Raw genomic sequence first — 15,120 nt, forward strand, 5'->3', positions numbered from 1 at the left:
TTCAGAGTTCAGGAATGCTTAAGTACCTTATCCTGGCTTTGTTTCAAAAGAAGAAATATTAGTTTATTGCAAGTTTCATAATCACAAAGCATTTCTATGCTTGAGTTAAGGCAGTGTTGTTTTACTTCTGACATAGACATAACTTCAGAACTTAAAGTGGAGAAACTTCCTGTTGCTAAAATGAAAAGAGTTTGAAGGATCAAATAAAAGAGGGGAGAGAAGGCAGTACCTGTGCAACAAGAGAACGTGCAGAACACAGGCACAGCCTTGGCTGCCGTGGTTCTGGTGAATCCAGCGAGCAGCTGTCCCCCTTCCTTGCACCGAAGTGTCTCCTGGTGTGCAGAACTGGAATGGGAAATCGGATTTGTCCTCTCTAACACCGATTTGATACTGAAAGAGATTTATATTGCATCTGGTACAGGAGTTGCACACACTTGTTCAAAACGAGATTTACTTGTTTTCCCAAATAATAATTCCAAGTTTCTTCAGCCGTGCTCAGCAAGGAAGGGGGAATTTGCTTTCTGTCTTTTATCTGAACGCCCCTACAAGTAGGGTCAGCCCAGCACAATGACATTTCTGCGTTTCCAGCTGCTGACTCAGCAGCTCCCAGGATTTTTCCTGGAAGTCCTGAAGTGGTGTCCCAGTTCCAAGCACCCCACGTTGCCGCTGCAGTTTCAGGTTGTTTCCCCTCAGGCTTTCGGGCTGTTTCTCGGGATATTGCTCTGCCCTGACACGACACCCATCAGTTCGGCCTCTTCACCTTGGCTTTCCGCTTCCATTAACTCCGGTTTTTCCACGAAGTAGCTGTTTTTCCATGAATTCCATATTCTCATGGACTGCGTTCGATTGATCCTTTTGAGCTTCAGGATTCCATCGCAGGTAGCGGAGCTCTTTCTTCCCGTGCTCGCAGCACGGAGCGCCGGGCACTTCTCTCCGAGCAGTCACGGCGGTTCCGACAGCCCGCATTCACGCCTCAGCCGGATGTTTGCGTGGGCCGACAGGAGTACAACTACAAGCAGACTCGCTTTATTTCTTTAGTGCTCCCTGCCGGGAAGGGGCGCTTCCCTCAGGAGCGCCCCGGCCGTGGCGCGGGCGGCGGGGGCGCGGCCGCGCGCGCGCGCGGGCGGGGTAAGATGGCGGAACTGGGGAAGAAGTACTGCGTGTACTGCCTGGCCGAGGTGAGCCCGCTGCGCTTCCGCTGCACCGAGTGCGCCGACATCGAGCTCTGCCCCGAGTGCTTCTCGGCGGGCGCCGAGATCGGCCCGCACCGCCGATGGCACGGCTACCAGCTGGTGGACGGCGGCCGCTTCACCCTCTGGGGCGCCGAGGCCGAGGGCGGCTGGAGCAGCCGCGAGGAGCAGCTGCTGCTGGACGCCATCGAGCAGTTCGGCTTCGGCAACTGGGTAAGGGCCCAGGGGCAGGGGCGGGGGCGGGGGCGATCCTCCCGCTCGGAGCAGCGGCCCTGACACCGCCCCGGGTGCCCGGGCTGGAATCCTGCCCGTGCCTCCCGCAGCCCGTCCGTGTCCCAGCCCCGGCTGCTGCTCTTAGCCCTGCTCGGCGTGTCCCGGCTGCGGGCTGGCTGCTCCCCTTCGGTGTCACTGCGCAGCCAGACCTGGTTTGAAAAGCAGCAGTAAGAAAGCGTCCCACAGTCACAGCATGGGTCGGGTCGGAAAGGATTCCAGTGGGTCATCCCGGAGCACAGAGCACAGAACTGCATCCAGACGGTTCTGGGCTGTTTCCAGTGAGGGAGGCTCCACAGCCTCCCTGTCCCAGTGCTCAGTCACCTGCACAGTGAAGAAGTTCGTCCTCATGTACCTGTGGGACTTCCTGTGCATCAGTTTCTGCCTGTTAGCTCTTGTCCTGTTGCTTGGCACCACAGAGCAGAGCCTGGTCCATCTGACACCTCCCTTCAGATACTGATGGACTTTGCTGATGTCCCCTCTCGGTTGTCCCTTCTTGAGGCTGAGCAAGCCCAACTCCCTCAGCCTGTCCTTTTAAGAGAAATGCTCCAGTCCCCCAGTCATCCTCATTGCCCTCTGCTGGACCATTTGATTCATTTTTTGATTGATTTGATTTGATTTGTTGTTATGTATATTTTGTTTCATTATAATATAAATACTTTTTAAAAACCTTAAAGTGTACAAGTTGCAGCTTGCTTAGTTTTTAAATAACTAGAAAAGAATAAAAGTTGTTACTCTTACAGTAAACACTCTTTATTTCCACATTGCTCCTCAGTAATGTGATATAAAGAAGCAAAACCCGAGCTGTACAGTGCTGTTGGTGTTGGCTTGGAAAGCTTGGAAAGCTGGTTATGGTGAGCTGGCTTTGTGGGAGTGCCGTGGGTGCTCAGGAATCACCACGTGGTGCTGTTTTCCTGCCTCCATGCACTGTAAACGCTCATCCAGAGCTGAAATTGAGATCTGATAGAAATTTGGCCAATATTGCTAGAGAAGTTTAGGTACTGGGAGTTGGCTTCTGAGGAGCAAGGAGCAAGTCCTGCTCTTTCCTGTGGATGCAATGGGAATCGTTTCATCTCTGCTCCTTTTGTCCCCTTTAGGAGGACATGGCTGCTCACGTGGGCGCGTCCCGAACGCCTCAGGAGGTGATGGAGCACTACGTGAGCATGTACATCCACGGCAACCTGGGAAAGGCCTGCATCCCTGACACCATTCCCAACAGGGTGACGGACCACACGTGTCCCAGCGGCGGCCCGCTGTCCCCCAGCCTGACGACGCCGCTGCCGCCGCTGGACATCTCGGTGGCGGAGCAGCAGCAGCTGGGCTACATGCCCCTGCGCGACGACTACGAGATCGAGTACGACCAGGACGCCGAGACGCTCATCAGCGGCCTCTCGGTCAACTACGACGACGACGACGTGGAAATCGAGTTGAAAAGAGCCCACGTGGACATGTACGTGAGGAAGCTCAAGGAGAGGCAGCGGCGGAAGAACATTGCGCGAGATTATAACTTGGTCCCGGCCTTCCTGGGGAAGGATAAAAAGGACAAGGAGAAAGCTCCCAAACGGAAGATCACAAAAGAAGAGAAGGAGTTGAGGCTGAAACTGAGGCCTTTGTACCAGTTCATGTCTTGTAAGGAGTTTGAAGACTTCTTTGAGAACATGCACAAGGAGAGGATACTCCGAGCGAAGATTCGGGAGCTGCAGCGGTACCGGCGGAATGGGATCACCAAAATGGAGGAGTCGGCAGAGTACGAGGCGGCCCGGCACAAACGGGAGAAGAGGAAGGAGAACAAGAACATAGCTAGTTCCAAGAGAGGGAAGGAAGAGGGGAAAGAAGGTGAATTTGCTGCCATTGAAAACCTGCCTGGCTTTGAACTCTTATCGGACAGGGAAAAGGTGCTCTGCAGCTCTCTGAACTTGAGTCCTGCGCGTTACGTGACTGTAAAAACTATCATCATTAAAGACCATCTCCAAAAAAGACAAGGAATTCCTTCAAAGAGTCGCCTTCCCAGTTACTTAGATAAGGTACTGAAGAAAAGGATTTTAAACTTTCTGACAGAAAGCGGTTGGATATCCAGGGATGCTTCATGAAATTCAGCCGATTGAAAAAACACAGCAGAGGCCCATTACAGCCTCAAGGACTCCGTTATTTTTTCCTTCCCTCCCCAAAGATACAGAAACCATGTCGCTTAAAAACACAAAAGAGCAAATACATAAACCTCCACAGTCATCATGATCCGTGGTGGTTTAAGTAGACTTTTACTTTGGATCATGGAAAATACTTAATTGTGAAACTTTTACATTGGTTTTCACTGCTTTTGGTACATTCTTAGAACAGATTTTTTCATGTGAACTTACTCAAGTCCGGTAGTCCCAGAGTAGTTGCTTTAGTCCGTACTGTTGGATAGATGAATTTCAGTGTAATTCTTGCTTTTCTTTGCAGGTAGGAGATAGTTTCATTCACTGGAAACTTTCTTCATCCTTTGTTTTGTTTTGTTTTTTTTTGGCATAATGCTGGCAGCAAAGTGAAGCTTACAAAGGTCCTGTGCTCAGGAGCAGGTGAGCAGGGACTTTTGTGACCAGTGCTAAGCTTTTGGAACATTCTCCTTAGTAACTACAGCCGAGGCGTGGGGACAGCGGGATGAGAGTTCCTGTCCAGACTACAGCAGGGGTGAGCCGTGGCAGGGAGTGGAAGGAAGGAAGGAAATGTGGTAGGTGAGATGCCTGCAGGGACTTGTGCTGTGGAGGGGGGTTCTTGAAGGGCTCCCAGCTAATCTGGGCATTGTTTTGACCTGAGTTTCCTGAAACAGACCCTTGTGAAGAGTTGATGTTTCCTGCTTGGTACTGGAGTGTCAGGAATCCCCAGCAGCTGTGGTGCTCTGCTCCAGAGGAGGGATCAGCTACAGCAAGGTACCTGACTTGGGCCAGAAATGGCATTTGGGAGAACAGGCAGTGAAGTGTTTGGCAGAAGTTGAGAGCCTCAGGCAGCAAAATCACTGTTTTTCCTTGTTAGAGGAGCCTGCTGCTCCTCCTTCGGGATCTTAACTGCTGAGCTCCTAGAGGCTGAGGAGGTGTAGCTATCTCCTGAATTTCGTTGGGAAGTCAGGGAAAGGGAAGAGGATCCTCAAATAGGGTATGGTTGCTGAGATTGGTCTTTAAAAACAAAAATAAAAATTTATGCAGATTTGGTCAAAATGCACAAAGCGTTCCTAAATTTGGAGTGCTTAATCCAGCCACTGTAGGGTTCTAATTGCACATACCTTGAAAGGTACCAGCCCAGGCACATTGAATCTGAGTTTGCTGACAGCTAGAAGAGAGTGCACCTTGGGAGGATCTCCTCCAGTTCTGACAGCTGCTGCCTGGAGTGCTGCTGGGGCCAGGCACCAGCTGGGATGTGACACAGCAGGAAACACAAATGCCCAACACACAGTACTGCTCTAGTAAGATCTATTGATTAAGGGAAAGATGGTGAAGGAGGATTAGAAAATTATTATTAAACTCATTTTGTCCTTCAATTGCCTGCTGGTATTTAACCAAATGAATAAAAACCAGTGGAAATAGCACAGTTACTTGTGCCTGAGCCTCTCTGCTGGTCGTGTCTGGAGCAGGAAGCTGTGACTGGAGGCAGGCTGGACAGGTCTTGTGGAGTGCAGGTGTACCAAACTTGGAACCTGACTGGCTTCAATATGAGTGCAAGATCTGGAAATGTCATCTTGCTGTGATGCTTTGGGCTGTAGTCAGTGAGGATACCACAAAATCTTAAAACAGTATTAATTCTGCAGTTTGGCAGAGGTTTTCTGATCAGAACTGGGTTTCATTTAATACATCCAGCATTACCAAACTAGTGTTACCAGTGAGTTTAGAATAAAAGGGGTACAATTACAAAGCCAGCATTTCTAAGGAAAAAAACCCCAAACTCTAGTGCCTTTTTCTTTTGAGCTTATGTTCTGTCCCTTCAAAAAAGGTAAGGGCTATGTCCTCTGGGATGTAATACTTTGTTTGGCTTATCTGTAAGTGGTTTGTTGTGGCATACTCGAGACTAAACTGTCTCTTCTTGGCAGCAGTGGAGCTAACTGCAATGTGCTGAGTAGCTTTAATGACCACTTCCACCCTGTATGCATGTAGAAGCAGCACACAAGTTCGTAAGGTATAAACCTTTGGTTATTTTCTCTGTCCTGCTCCTGTGGGAAGGAAGCTCAGTCTTTCTTTTTAGCATTCTAGTTATGCAATTTGGTTCTTCTGTAACTTGTTACTGAACTGCCAGAACATGCTGTTTTGAAGGCTCAATTCTGCATGTAGCTGGGAGTTTAAGAGAATTGTTTTGGTTTTGGTTCTTCTGGGTTTTTTTCCCGTCAAATCTGTGATTTTCATATTTCTACACTGTTTTGGCACATCTAAGTTAAACTGAAGCAATAGCATAAAGCCCATCTGAACAATAACTTAGGAAAAAATCTAGGCACCAATGAGGCATTTAAATGTTGAAGTGAATTCTGCATTTACACTTTGTAGCTTCTTAATTCCTCAACCCCTCCAAAATGTTTCTTTGGTGCTAGATGTAACTTATTGAACATCAAAATGAATGTAAAATAAAAGTATTTTTAATGTATGCAATATGGATATCAATATTTATTTTGTACTTGCAAGCTAACTCAAGGTGGTAAATGTTTGCTTTAGCAAATATTAGTCCCTTGGAACGGGCTTCCCTAGAAGCAATGTCTCATTTTCAGCTATGCTTTTAATTTTAAAGGTGACTTGCACTAGAGGATGCTGCTGTTCCATATTTCACATGGAACTGATTTAGTCTAAGCATTCCTTTGTTATGAGCTGCTGGTTTTCTGTTTGATTGCTTATAAACTGAGATGCAGTTAATGTTAATCCAGCAATTTACTACAGCTATGCTGCTTCTCTTCTGTGGTGAAGGGGCTGAGATGGCAAAGAGCTCTTTCAACTTGTTTTTTGTGTTGATCTGGAAGTGCTTCCTGTACTGTACAAATAATCCAGCCTTCATGTTGCTAATGACAAGGTGTTTTATATGCTTAATGCTCTTGACTTTTCTAATTAAAGTTATTACTAATGATAGTATCTGTCTTAACAGCATTGATATAAGCCTATGGAAAAGCAACACTCTCTAAGCTGTTGAAATACTGATCTTGTGCTCTGGGTGGGGGCTGTGCTGTGTGTCCCACCCCAGTGCTGTGCTGGAGTCCCCATCTCACCCCGTGTGCCCTGCCCAGCACTGGGCTGGGATGCTGCAGTGCTGTGGCTCCAGCCCAGCAGGCAGGGAGCACAGTGGCTGCAGGTCTGCACTCCTCTGTGACCATGAGCTGCCCTGGAGATCAGCCAGACTGAGCTCTGCCCTGACTCTTGTGCAGCCGCTGCACTCGATTCCTCTCCAACTGGAACAGGCTTCCTGAACCTTCTGCTTTACTCTTCTCACAAAATATTTTTGCCTGTGCCCCAGTCACTCCTAAGTGATGACACATTAAATACTGTGAAGCAAGATACCCCGTGAGCATGTTCAGCTCGTCAGCTTCTTTCTTCCTTAAAGGGAATGTTGCATTCATTTGAAGTTTACATTTGTAGCTGTGCCAGGGACACAAACGCCAGTGCTGAAATCACACAAAGCATTTTACTAGATTTTTGCATTGTGTATTGGTAAATAAACTTGTATTAAAGTTTCTTTCCATGACTGATTTAACAAAAATGTAACTTGGGCAGTGAGGCAAACGGCTTAAGTCTTTGCAGTAACAATTGGAGCTGCATTGCAGCTAAATGTGATGGGTGGAAATGTGTCCATGAGATAGCTGGTACTGCTGGTAGCTTTGTTGGGTGCTTAAGTTTCAGAACTACCTTCCTCTCTTCCTTGAACTCTTCAGTGCTCCTTCCTGGGCTATGGCAGAGTGCAGAGGTGGTTGGAGCTCTCCCTAGACTGACCCACTCCAGCTGAAGCCTTTCTGAGGGCAAGGAAGGGGAACCACTGAAATGAGAGACTCAGTTACCAGCTTTAAAGATGACCTTGTGCTGAACATGAAGAGGAGCTTGTGTTTAAGAACACCCCTAATGAGTTGTAGTCCAAAAATGAGTTTGTGTGAAGCACTGGGAAGCTCATTAACAAAATCATCTGCTAGGGACCAATGTGCCCCTTTGCTTTAACTCTCTGTAACACAAACTTCTACACTAACAACATTATTACTACATTTAGTTTAGATCCAGAGGGATTGGGAGGTGACATAACAACACATGACAGTTCTTTAAAAGTATATAAAATGGAACCTGGTCCCTTTTTGACATCAGTTGTGAGAACAGGTCCCAATCAAAGTGCAGCAAAACCTTCTCTTCACACAACTACAGTGTGCTCTTAAACCCAGAGGGAGGAAAGATACTTCCAAATTCAACTTCAGTATATGGAATCCCCTTTTCCCCCCCTCTATTTTTAAACTTGATCTTTGCATTTTTTTTCCCTGTACTTGATTAGTTTAAAAATATAAACATTGTAGTTGCCTTCACACATCAAATATTACTCTCCTTCCTCTGCCCAGTCGAAGCATTCTTTGGTAGAGTTGAGAAAGAATGAATCCTTAAATATGATTAACATGACTAACCTCCAAACAGTTTTATGCACTTAGGCTGCTCCTGGTTAACTGCTTAATACCCATGAAGGAAACCAGCACTAGGAAAAATGTCTTAAGGAATGAGTAATGACTTCTCACCATGAGCAGGTCCAGTGGTCAGTAAGCTCTTGGCAACTCTGTATCTGAACCAAATATTTGATTAATGAACTTTAAGGTAAGAAGCTCCTTAATCCACAATAACCAGAAATATGGTAAAAAATTCAGAAGTACTTACTTTTTACAGGACTTAGTAACTTCCCTAATTTGAAGATTCTGTCCTGTGTGTTAAGTGTGGGCTTTCAGAATACAAGAGGACAGATCCTTTGTCAGTTGTGTAATTTGCCAGGTTCCACCCACTCCTCCCCAGGTGACCAGACAAATGTCCTTCAGGTCATCATGTCTTGTGTGATGATGTTTATGCTGATTCTGCAGGACTGGGAGCAGCAGATTGAGTTAGACATGGCAAGAGCTGCATGGAGAAAAGGTCTGGTGCAACCTAATACCCAAGCTGAGTAAATGTAAGAAATAAAGAAAATGAAACTAAGTTCACACTTTTGTTTGAGCCACTTACATGCAATTATTTATATAAGTCTAAAAGAAATCATATACCAAATTCTCAGCAACTCACTTCTTTGGGTGTTCTGGCTCTCATCAAGATTGTAACTACAGTTTGCATAACAAACTGATTGCAAAGCTAGAAGTTACAAGACTATAAAAATTGTTTAAACCAATTTGTACAACATTAAATTAAAAATCCAAAGATAGGATAAATTCTATTGGTTCTTCAATGCCATACAAGTATTAGATGGTTTTCTTGATTCAATGTTAGTACAGGACAAAAAGGTTGAACAATTACAAAGGATATCTAATCTCCATTGCCATTTATTTACAGTTCAAAATTCACACAGGTTTCAGTTGCAGTTGTTGAGATTATTTTTGAATGGACAAAAGAGGGCATTTATGACATCAGTGTGTAAAAGCTGATGGGTGCTTGCAGAAGGCAGGTTATTTGTACTGCATCACCCACTTCTGCAATGTGAGATTCTAGAAAACCAAAGGAAGTGTTTGAATCACTATCTGCATTTTCAATCTACACGCAGTGATGAACTTGAAATTGCAACATTCTTGTGAGCGTTTCATTCTTTTCAATTTAATTCACCATCTCAGGAGCAATGGTTGTAAAAAACATTACCTAATCTAAAGCATTAGAGGGCTTAATGGCTCTTGTAGTTCACATTGAAGAAGAGCTTGTGGAACAGTGACGTTGAAGGCCACTAAGCAGGAGAATTTCATCGGTTACTTCATTTTCACTGGGAAACCTCAACCAACTCATTTAAACCTCTCAGGGAGCAGAGGAACGAGGGAAGCACGGTGTGAGAGAAAAACCATCCAGCTGTTTAATAGTTGTATGGCATTTGCAACTCTCAGCTCGAGCAGCTAAGCGTCTTTGACCACCCCCACGAGGGCGGGCCGCAGCGTGCGCCCGTGCAGCTTGTAGCCGATCTTGGAAACCAGCGCGATGGTGCCGGGCTCCTGGCCCTCCACGGGCGTGTGGAACAGCGCCTCGTGCTCGTAGGGATCGAACTTGGCTCCCACAGGGTTCAGTCTCAGCAGCCCATGCTTTTTGAACACTTTCTGAATCTGGACTTCTGTCATGACAAGACCTTCGTATAAGCTCTTCAAGTGAGGATTATCATCTTTAATTTCTTCTTTTGGAACGCTTTCTGTTGCTTTCTCCAAAATGTCTGCAACTTCTAGTAAGTCCTTACAGAAGCTCTGGATCCCTGAAAATGTATAAAAGAGGAGAGAATGGGATTAGTCCACTGAGAGAAAGCCCCAACATCACAACCCCAAAAGCTACAGCAATAATCTGCACTCTTTGACTTTTAAGAATATTTGGGGTAAAATACCCTTTCCAGTTTTGGATGAGAATAAAGAACTATTGCATATACCTTGAAATCCACACCATCTCCTCTACTTCTATGGAAAAAAAGTGACTTCAACTCAAAAGAGTTAAGTTAGGCTAATGACCTAACAATAACAGTTGGAATTCTTACCCAAGTTACCAAAACTTTCAGATGGCTTCAAGTAGTTTCCTATGTCTCTCTCATCACCTAACATTCAAAGCATTATGTTGCCCTATTACAACTTTTAATCTGATGTCACAAAAATATTTGTAGAAGACAAAACATGTAATCAGACAGATGAAGATTTCAAGAGATGAACAAGGATTCTTCCTTGAATGAAAGGAACTTGCACCTCTCCCTCCTTCTACAAACCTCTTTTACAGAATCGGCAGCTGTGCCTTGCAAATACTGAGCAATTTCCAAATTCATCATAGTCCTTGTCGTAAAGCTGTTCTCTGGCTCACACTAAGAGAATCTGGACTAACCTTCACTTAAGGCATTAGCAATCAAGAAAAAATTAAAACAGTTCAATAAATTAACACACTCACACATAGAGGTAAGCAAAGGACAAACAGCACTGGGTTTGGTTTGGTTCTTCTTTAAGCCGGATTCCGCCTTTTTGATTCTAGCTCACATTTTAGATATTTGGGTTTTTTTCCCCTTACCAAGAAGTGATATGCCCATTACCAGAGGCCACATCTTTGGTTTAAACAAAACCCCCACAACTGTAGAAGCACCCTACAAGACCTGTGGGGATCAGCCAGTTCTCAGGAAAGGGTCTCTCTAACAACTGCACAACTCTGTAGAGACTCAAGCTCTTTACAGAACAGTAACTAACAATGTCCAAGTAGTTCCAAAAATCTGAAAAAAAACTGTCACAGTTTTAAACTAGAAACTAGATCTGTGATTTGGGCTGAACTGTACCCAATATAGATAAATCAGCTGTCTAGTTACCTGGATCAAACCAAATAACCAAACTCTTCAGAAGGTGGTTTGGCTTGTTTTTTTTACTGTATACATTATATTTGCAAAGATCTGTAACTGCAACTCAGAATTTATGCAAGTCTCAGAAAGGAGTTTCTTCTTTTTCAACAGAACAAGCAGCCATGCACAAGCAATAGAACTTACAAATTACATGTAATCTAGTTTTCAAGATAAATTCATTTCCATTGTAGCACCCTGAGCTCAGACATGACTCCAAGTCCTTTGCAGTGAGTAGAACATTAGTGAACAATGCTTACTGCAAATCAACCTCAGGATGAAGCACTCAAAACATCCATGAAAAAGAATGCAAGAGTACTATGTACTTTTTCTTACAGTACACTTTGACTGAAGACCCTGTATTCAGAAATTAGAACTTGAGTACTGAGAATTAAACTATACAGCTGTGTATGGAGTGTGGTGGAAAAGAACAACTCATTTTTCAAGGCAGAGTGGCAGTCAAAGACAAGGATAAAACAGCACTCTGCTGCTGCAGCATTTGCACACAGCTTCTGTTTTACAGATTTGTGTTGGAAATGTCACAAAGCTAAATCAGATGCTACTAGCCTGGCTCTTGAAGGAAGATGTGCTTCTAGCACTCCCCACAACCAGTGATTGTGCATTTCTAGCACCAAAAAAAATCCATTCCTTCAGAGGATTACTTCTATTTGAAAGCTATCATTTTCAACAGAACAGTTATTCAACTGTAAAAGGCTAAAAAAAACCCCACAAAAATATCCCCAAATCAAAAAAGAACCAAATTAAAAACAAACAACCAACCAACCCCACAAAAAAGCCCCCAAACAAATAAACAAAAAAAACAACCAGAAACCCAAACCTGAAGGCAAACCAATATTCTATGCTTTTGGTTAGGTCTGAGACCAAAACATGTGAAAAAGGCAAACTTCAGGCTGCAAAACTTACTAAAAAATCTATGAATGCAGTACACATTGTAGGAAACTAGACACCAAATTTAAAGAAAATGTCAGCTGTTGACTTCAGCAGTTCAAGTCTTCCCCTTGGCTGGGGAGATGGACACAATTCTGATGCAAGCTGAGGAACTGTTTAAACCTCTCTGCCTCAAATGCAAGTAGTCAGAATCACTGGGAAGTACAACTTGTCAGTACTGCAAGGCCAGGCAGCCTCATTTTTGCAGGCTTTGCACTTCCTGGGTCTGACTGAGTGAACACCAGAGGAGCCTCCACTGACCGTATAACTTTGCCTCCTCCACCAGTTTCTGGCTTCTTTGCCTCACGTTTTCTGCATCTGCCAAGGCACGCTTGTACTTCTCCTAAAGAAGGAAAAACAGTAACAGAAGTTATTCCTCCCAGTCAGGCAGCTGACAGTAATGCAGCATATTCAGTATAAAACAGCATTTTAAACAGTTTTACACCCTAAATCTACCATTTAGAGTAATCTGAAAGAACATGTCAATTATCACACCATCCCTCCCAGCAAGACAAAAGTTTGCTTCACATCACAAGGACAGAAATGAAGGAAAGGAAATCAGATGGTTTTCCAAACTCTTAGTAGTATTTGTCAACAGATTAGCTGGAAAAAAATTCACTCTACAGATATATAAAGTTCTATGAACCCAGTATTTCTGCTTTTTCTGCTGTGTGCTCCCAGAAATCCTCCATCAGTCATGAGATACACTGACAGTACAGCAAACCAGATTCAACCCAGCCATGACTTTCAAACCAACTCTTCCCTCTCCATGAACACCACAGAGTGCCTTCAGTTTTCTCAGCCTTTACAAACTACAAAGCCTAACTCCTCTGTTGGTTAGGTCACATTTTGGTCTGCTCCTGGAAATAAGGCCATTTACCAGCAGATGCACTATGATGTGAAATACAGTAAAATTAATAAATAAAAATTCACACTGGGTGCTTTACCAACTAACCCCAAATGGCTTCCACCCTGAATATGCCTGAGCTTTGTAAGCCAGTGAAGAATCTCAAAACAGAATAAAAACAGCCAAGCTGCCTGGAGAACTGCATTAAGCAGCCAACAGCAAACAGAAACATTAAATTACATCTCAAATTTTTCCTGTAGAGCTTTGGCAAGGGCAACAGACCAACAGCAAACAGAGACATTAAATGACATCTCAAATTTTTCCTGTAGAGCTTTGGCAAGGGCAACAGAAAGCAAACTCAATCCACATATGATCCACAGGTGCTGGTTCTACAGAAGGTTCTGGGCTACCTCTTCAAGTCTCAAATGTCAGAAAGACATTTTATATAAAGCACTTGTTAAATCTTAGCTTAATGCCCACCTCCCAGGGCATCCTTCAGCTGCTGGAGTTGTGCACAGGAGAGAAAGCAAGATCCACAGGCCACAGAAGGGATGTGATGCTTCAGCCCAGAGTCTGAAGGGCTCTCCAACAGAAAAGGTCTGAAACTTCCTAACTACAGCCTAAGCACAGTATTGTACAAAAGCTAAGCACCATTAACTCCGACCTTTGGAAAGTCAGCAGCTGTTTCCATGCAGTCTACTGTTCACACACCAAATGCACACACCAGAGACACATTCACACCCTTCCATGGCTCCCAGAATTTACTTCCCCACTCAGTGAAACCTATGTGAAAATCAGTAACAAGTTTTCCGGCTGGAAAAGGTCAAATTCCATCCAGAAACTGGAAAGAAATTATCCAAGATCTTAATTATGGACCAGGGATGCATCCCAGATTTTGTAGCACATGTACTCTTAAATTTAAAGAGATTATTAAATTGTGGGTTTTACACATAACTAAACAGGAGTCAGATAAAGGTATCCAGACCCTCCACTGAGATCCCACAGTGCAGGCTCTTGGGCACACAGCCTGTAATCTGTGCAACCTAATAACCCAGAGACACTTACAGTAACTTCTTTTAGTTGCTCTTCCAGTTTGGCCTTTTCTTCAGCTAGCAGCTTTTCAGCAGAGCTGGGTTCCACCTTCTGCTCACTTTGGCTCTGACTCTGGTCCTCTTCCAAGTTCTGGCCAGTATTTTTCTGCTGTGTTGCTGCACAAAGCAGTCGTGGAGATGTTCTAAGACAAAAAAAGATGGACATTATTATTCTGTTGCTTATTTTGTAAGAGATCAACATTTTCTAGATAGAAAAGATACTTTGACACATACAGTTCTCACATCAAAGCACGAATTCGTACAATTCTAAGCCTGTGAATACTGCATGCAGAATCCTCTGTCAGAAGCAGAGACCATTCTTCTCCGTCAGAAACCTCCGACCATTTACACTGCAGCAGTAAGTAACTGCTGCAAGATATCAGCTTTTAAGTGTCCACTACATTCAGTTTACAGCCGCAGAACTTTTAAGGGGAGTATGCGTTTTCAGCCATGCGCTCTATGAGAAAACAAACTCCGTGATGCAATCGCCGGCAAGAGCCTCCCAGAAAAGGCCGGCGCAGAGCGGGGCCTGGCCCGGAGCGGCAGCCCCGCAGCGCACCGGCAATGGCTCCACATCGCTCCGGGCCGAGCGCCCCAGGGCGAGGCTGCGGGGCCAGGGCCCAGGGCTCGTACCCCGCACGGACACGCCGGGCCGGGAGCCGGCAGGCTCCCCGCAGTGCCGGGCCGAGCCGAGCCGGGCCGGGCCGCTCTCCCAGGGAAGGCAAAGGGAGCGCAGCAAAGCGCGGCGGGGATGGGGCGGCCCCGGCCCGGCCCGGCTGTCGGACGGGGCTCCCATCAGGGCTTGGGACCCCGCGCCCGGCTGTCCTCCCGCTCCGGCAATGAGCGCGGCCCCGGCCCGAGTGCCCGGTGTCGGGCGCGGCCCCCTCACCTCAGCGCCACGCTCAGCAGCGGGAGGCGCGGGCGCAGCGCTCCCCGCACGCACTGGGCCACGGCCGCCATGGCGCCTTCCTGCCCGCCGGCCGCCTCGGCCCGCCCCTCGCGCCCCGCCAATCAGCGGGCGGGAGAGCCGGGAGTGACGCGGCCGGGAGCCAATCAGCAGGGCGGACGCGCCGCCCCGGGCCGAACACGCGGCTATTCCGGGGCGCGGCGGAGCGCCCTGAGGGGCGCGCGCGCCTCGCCCCACCGTGACGCGCGGCGGGCGGGGCGGGCCGGCGGCCATTTTGTCTGGTGGCGGGGAGGCGGAGCGCCGCTGCTCTGTGGGTGCCGCTCCCGTGACCCGCATCGGGGCTGTCCCAGCTGTGACTGGAAAAGTTTG

The 15,120-nt window shown here is 46.2% G+C and overlaps 2 protein-coding genes across 2 annotated transcripts; one reads left to right on the forward strand and one right to left on the reverse strand.

Moving 5' to 3' along the window:
- Positions 1-1,120: 1,120 nt before the first annotated feature.
- TADA2B (transcriptional adaptor 2B) lies at positions 1,121-9,087 on the forward strand. The gene is made up of 2 exons (XM_039728867.1): positions 1,121-1,403; positions 2,558-9,087. Exons 1-2 carry the CDS (start codon positions 1,134-1,136, stop codon positions 3,548-3,550), a joined length of 1,263 nt encoding a protein of 420 aa, XP_039584801.1. The 5' UTR covers positions 1,121-1,133; the 3' UTR covers positions 3,551-9,087.
- On the reverse strand, positions 8,628-14,888 carry GRPEL1 (GrpE like 1, mitochondrial). The gene is made up of 4 exons (XM_039728868.1): positions 14,734-14,888; positions 13,819-13,987; positions 12,168-12,249; positions 8,628-9,854 (listed from the first exon to the last, which is right to left on the reverse strand). Exons 1-4 carry the CDS (start codon positions 14,802-14,804, stop codon positions 9,508-9,510), a joined length of 669 nt encoding a protein of 222 aa, XP_039584802.1. The 5' UTR covers positions 14,805-14,888; the 3' UTR covers positions 8,628-9,507.
- Between the last annotated feature and the right edge of the window lie 232 nt (positions 14,889-15,120).

This window comes from Passer montanus, unplaced genomic scaffold (genome assembly GCF_014805655.1).
Source record: "Passer montanus isolate IOZ18808 unplaced genomic scaffold, ASM1480565v1 scaffold67, whole genome shotgun sequence".
Lineage (NCBI taxonomy): Eukaryota > Metazoa > Chordata > Aves > Passeriformes > Passeridae > Passer > Passer montanus.

Bases quoted from the DNA above. Each gene is read 5' to 3' on its own strand.
- GRPEL1 (XM_039728868.1), bottom strand. From the start codon at position 14,804: ATGGCGGCCGTGGCCCAGTGCGTGCGGGGAGCGCTGCGCCCGCGCCTC. The intron at 12,250-13,818 runs GTAAGTGTCTCT...TTCCTTCTTTAG, and splicing joins AGCAACTAAAAGAAGTTACT to GAGAAGTACAAGCGTGCCTT. The intron at 9,855-12,167 runs GTCAGTGGAGGC...ATACATTTTCAG, and splicing joins GGAGGAGGCAAAGTTATACG to GGATCCAGAGCTTCTGTAAG.
- TADA2B (XM_039728867.1), top strand. From the start codon at position 1,134: ATGGCGGAACTGGGGAAGAAGTACTGCGTGTACTGCCTGGCCGAGGTG. The intron at 1,404-2,557 runs GTAAGGGCCCAG...TGTCCCCTTTAG, and splicing joins AGTTCGGCTTCGGCAACTGG to GAGGACATGGCTGCTCACGT.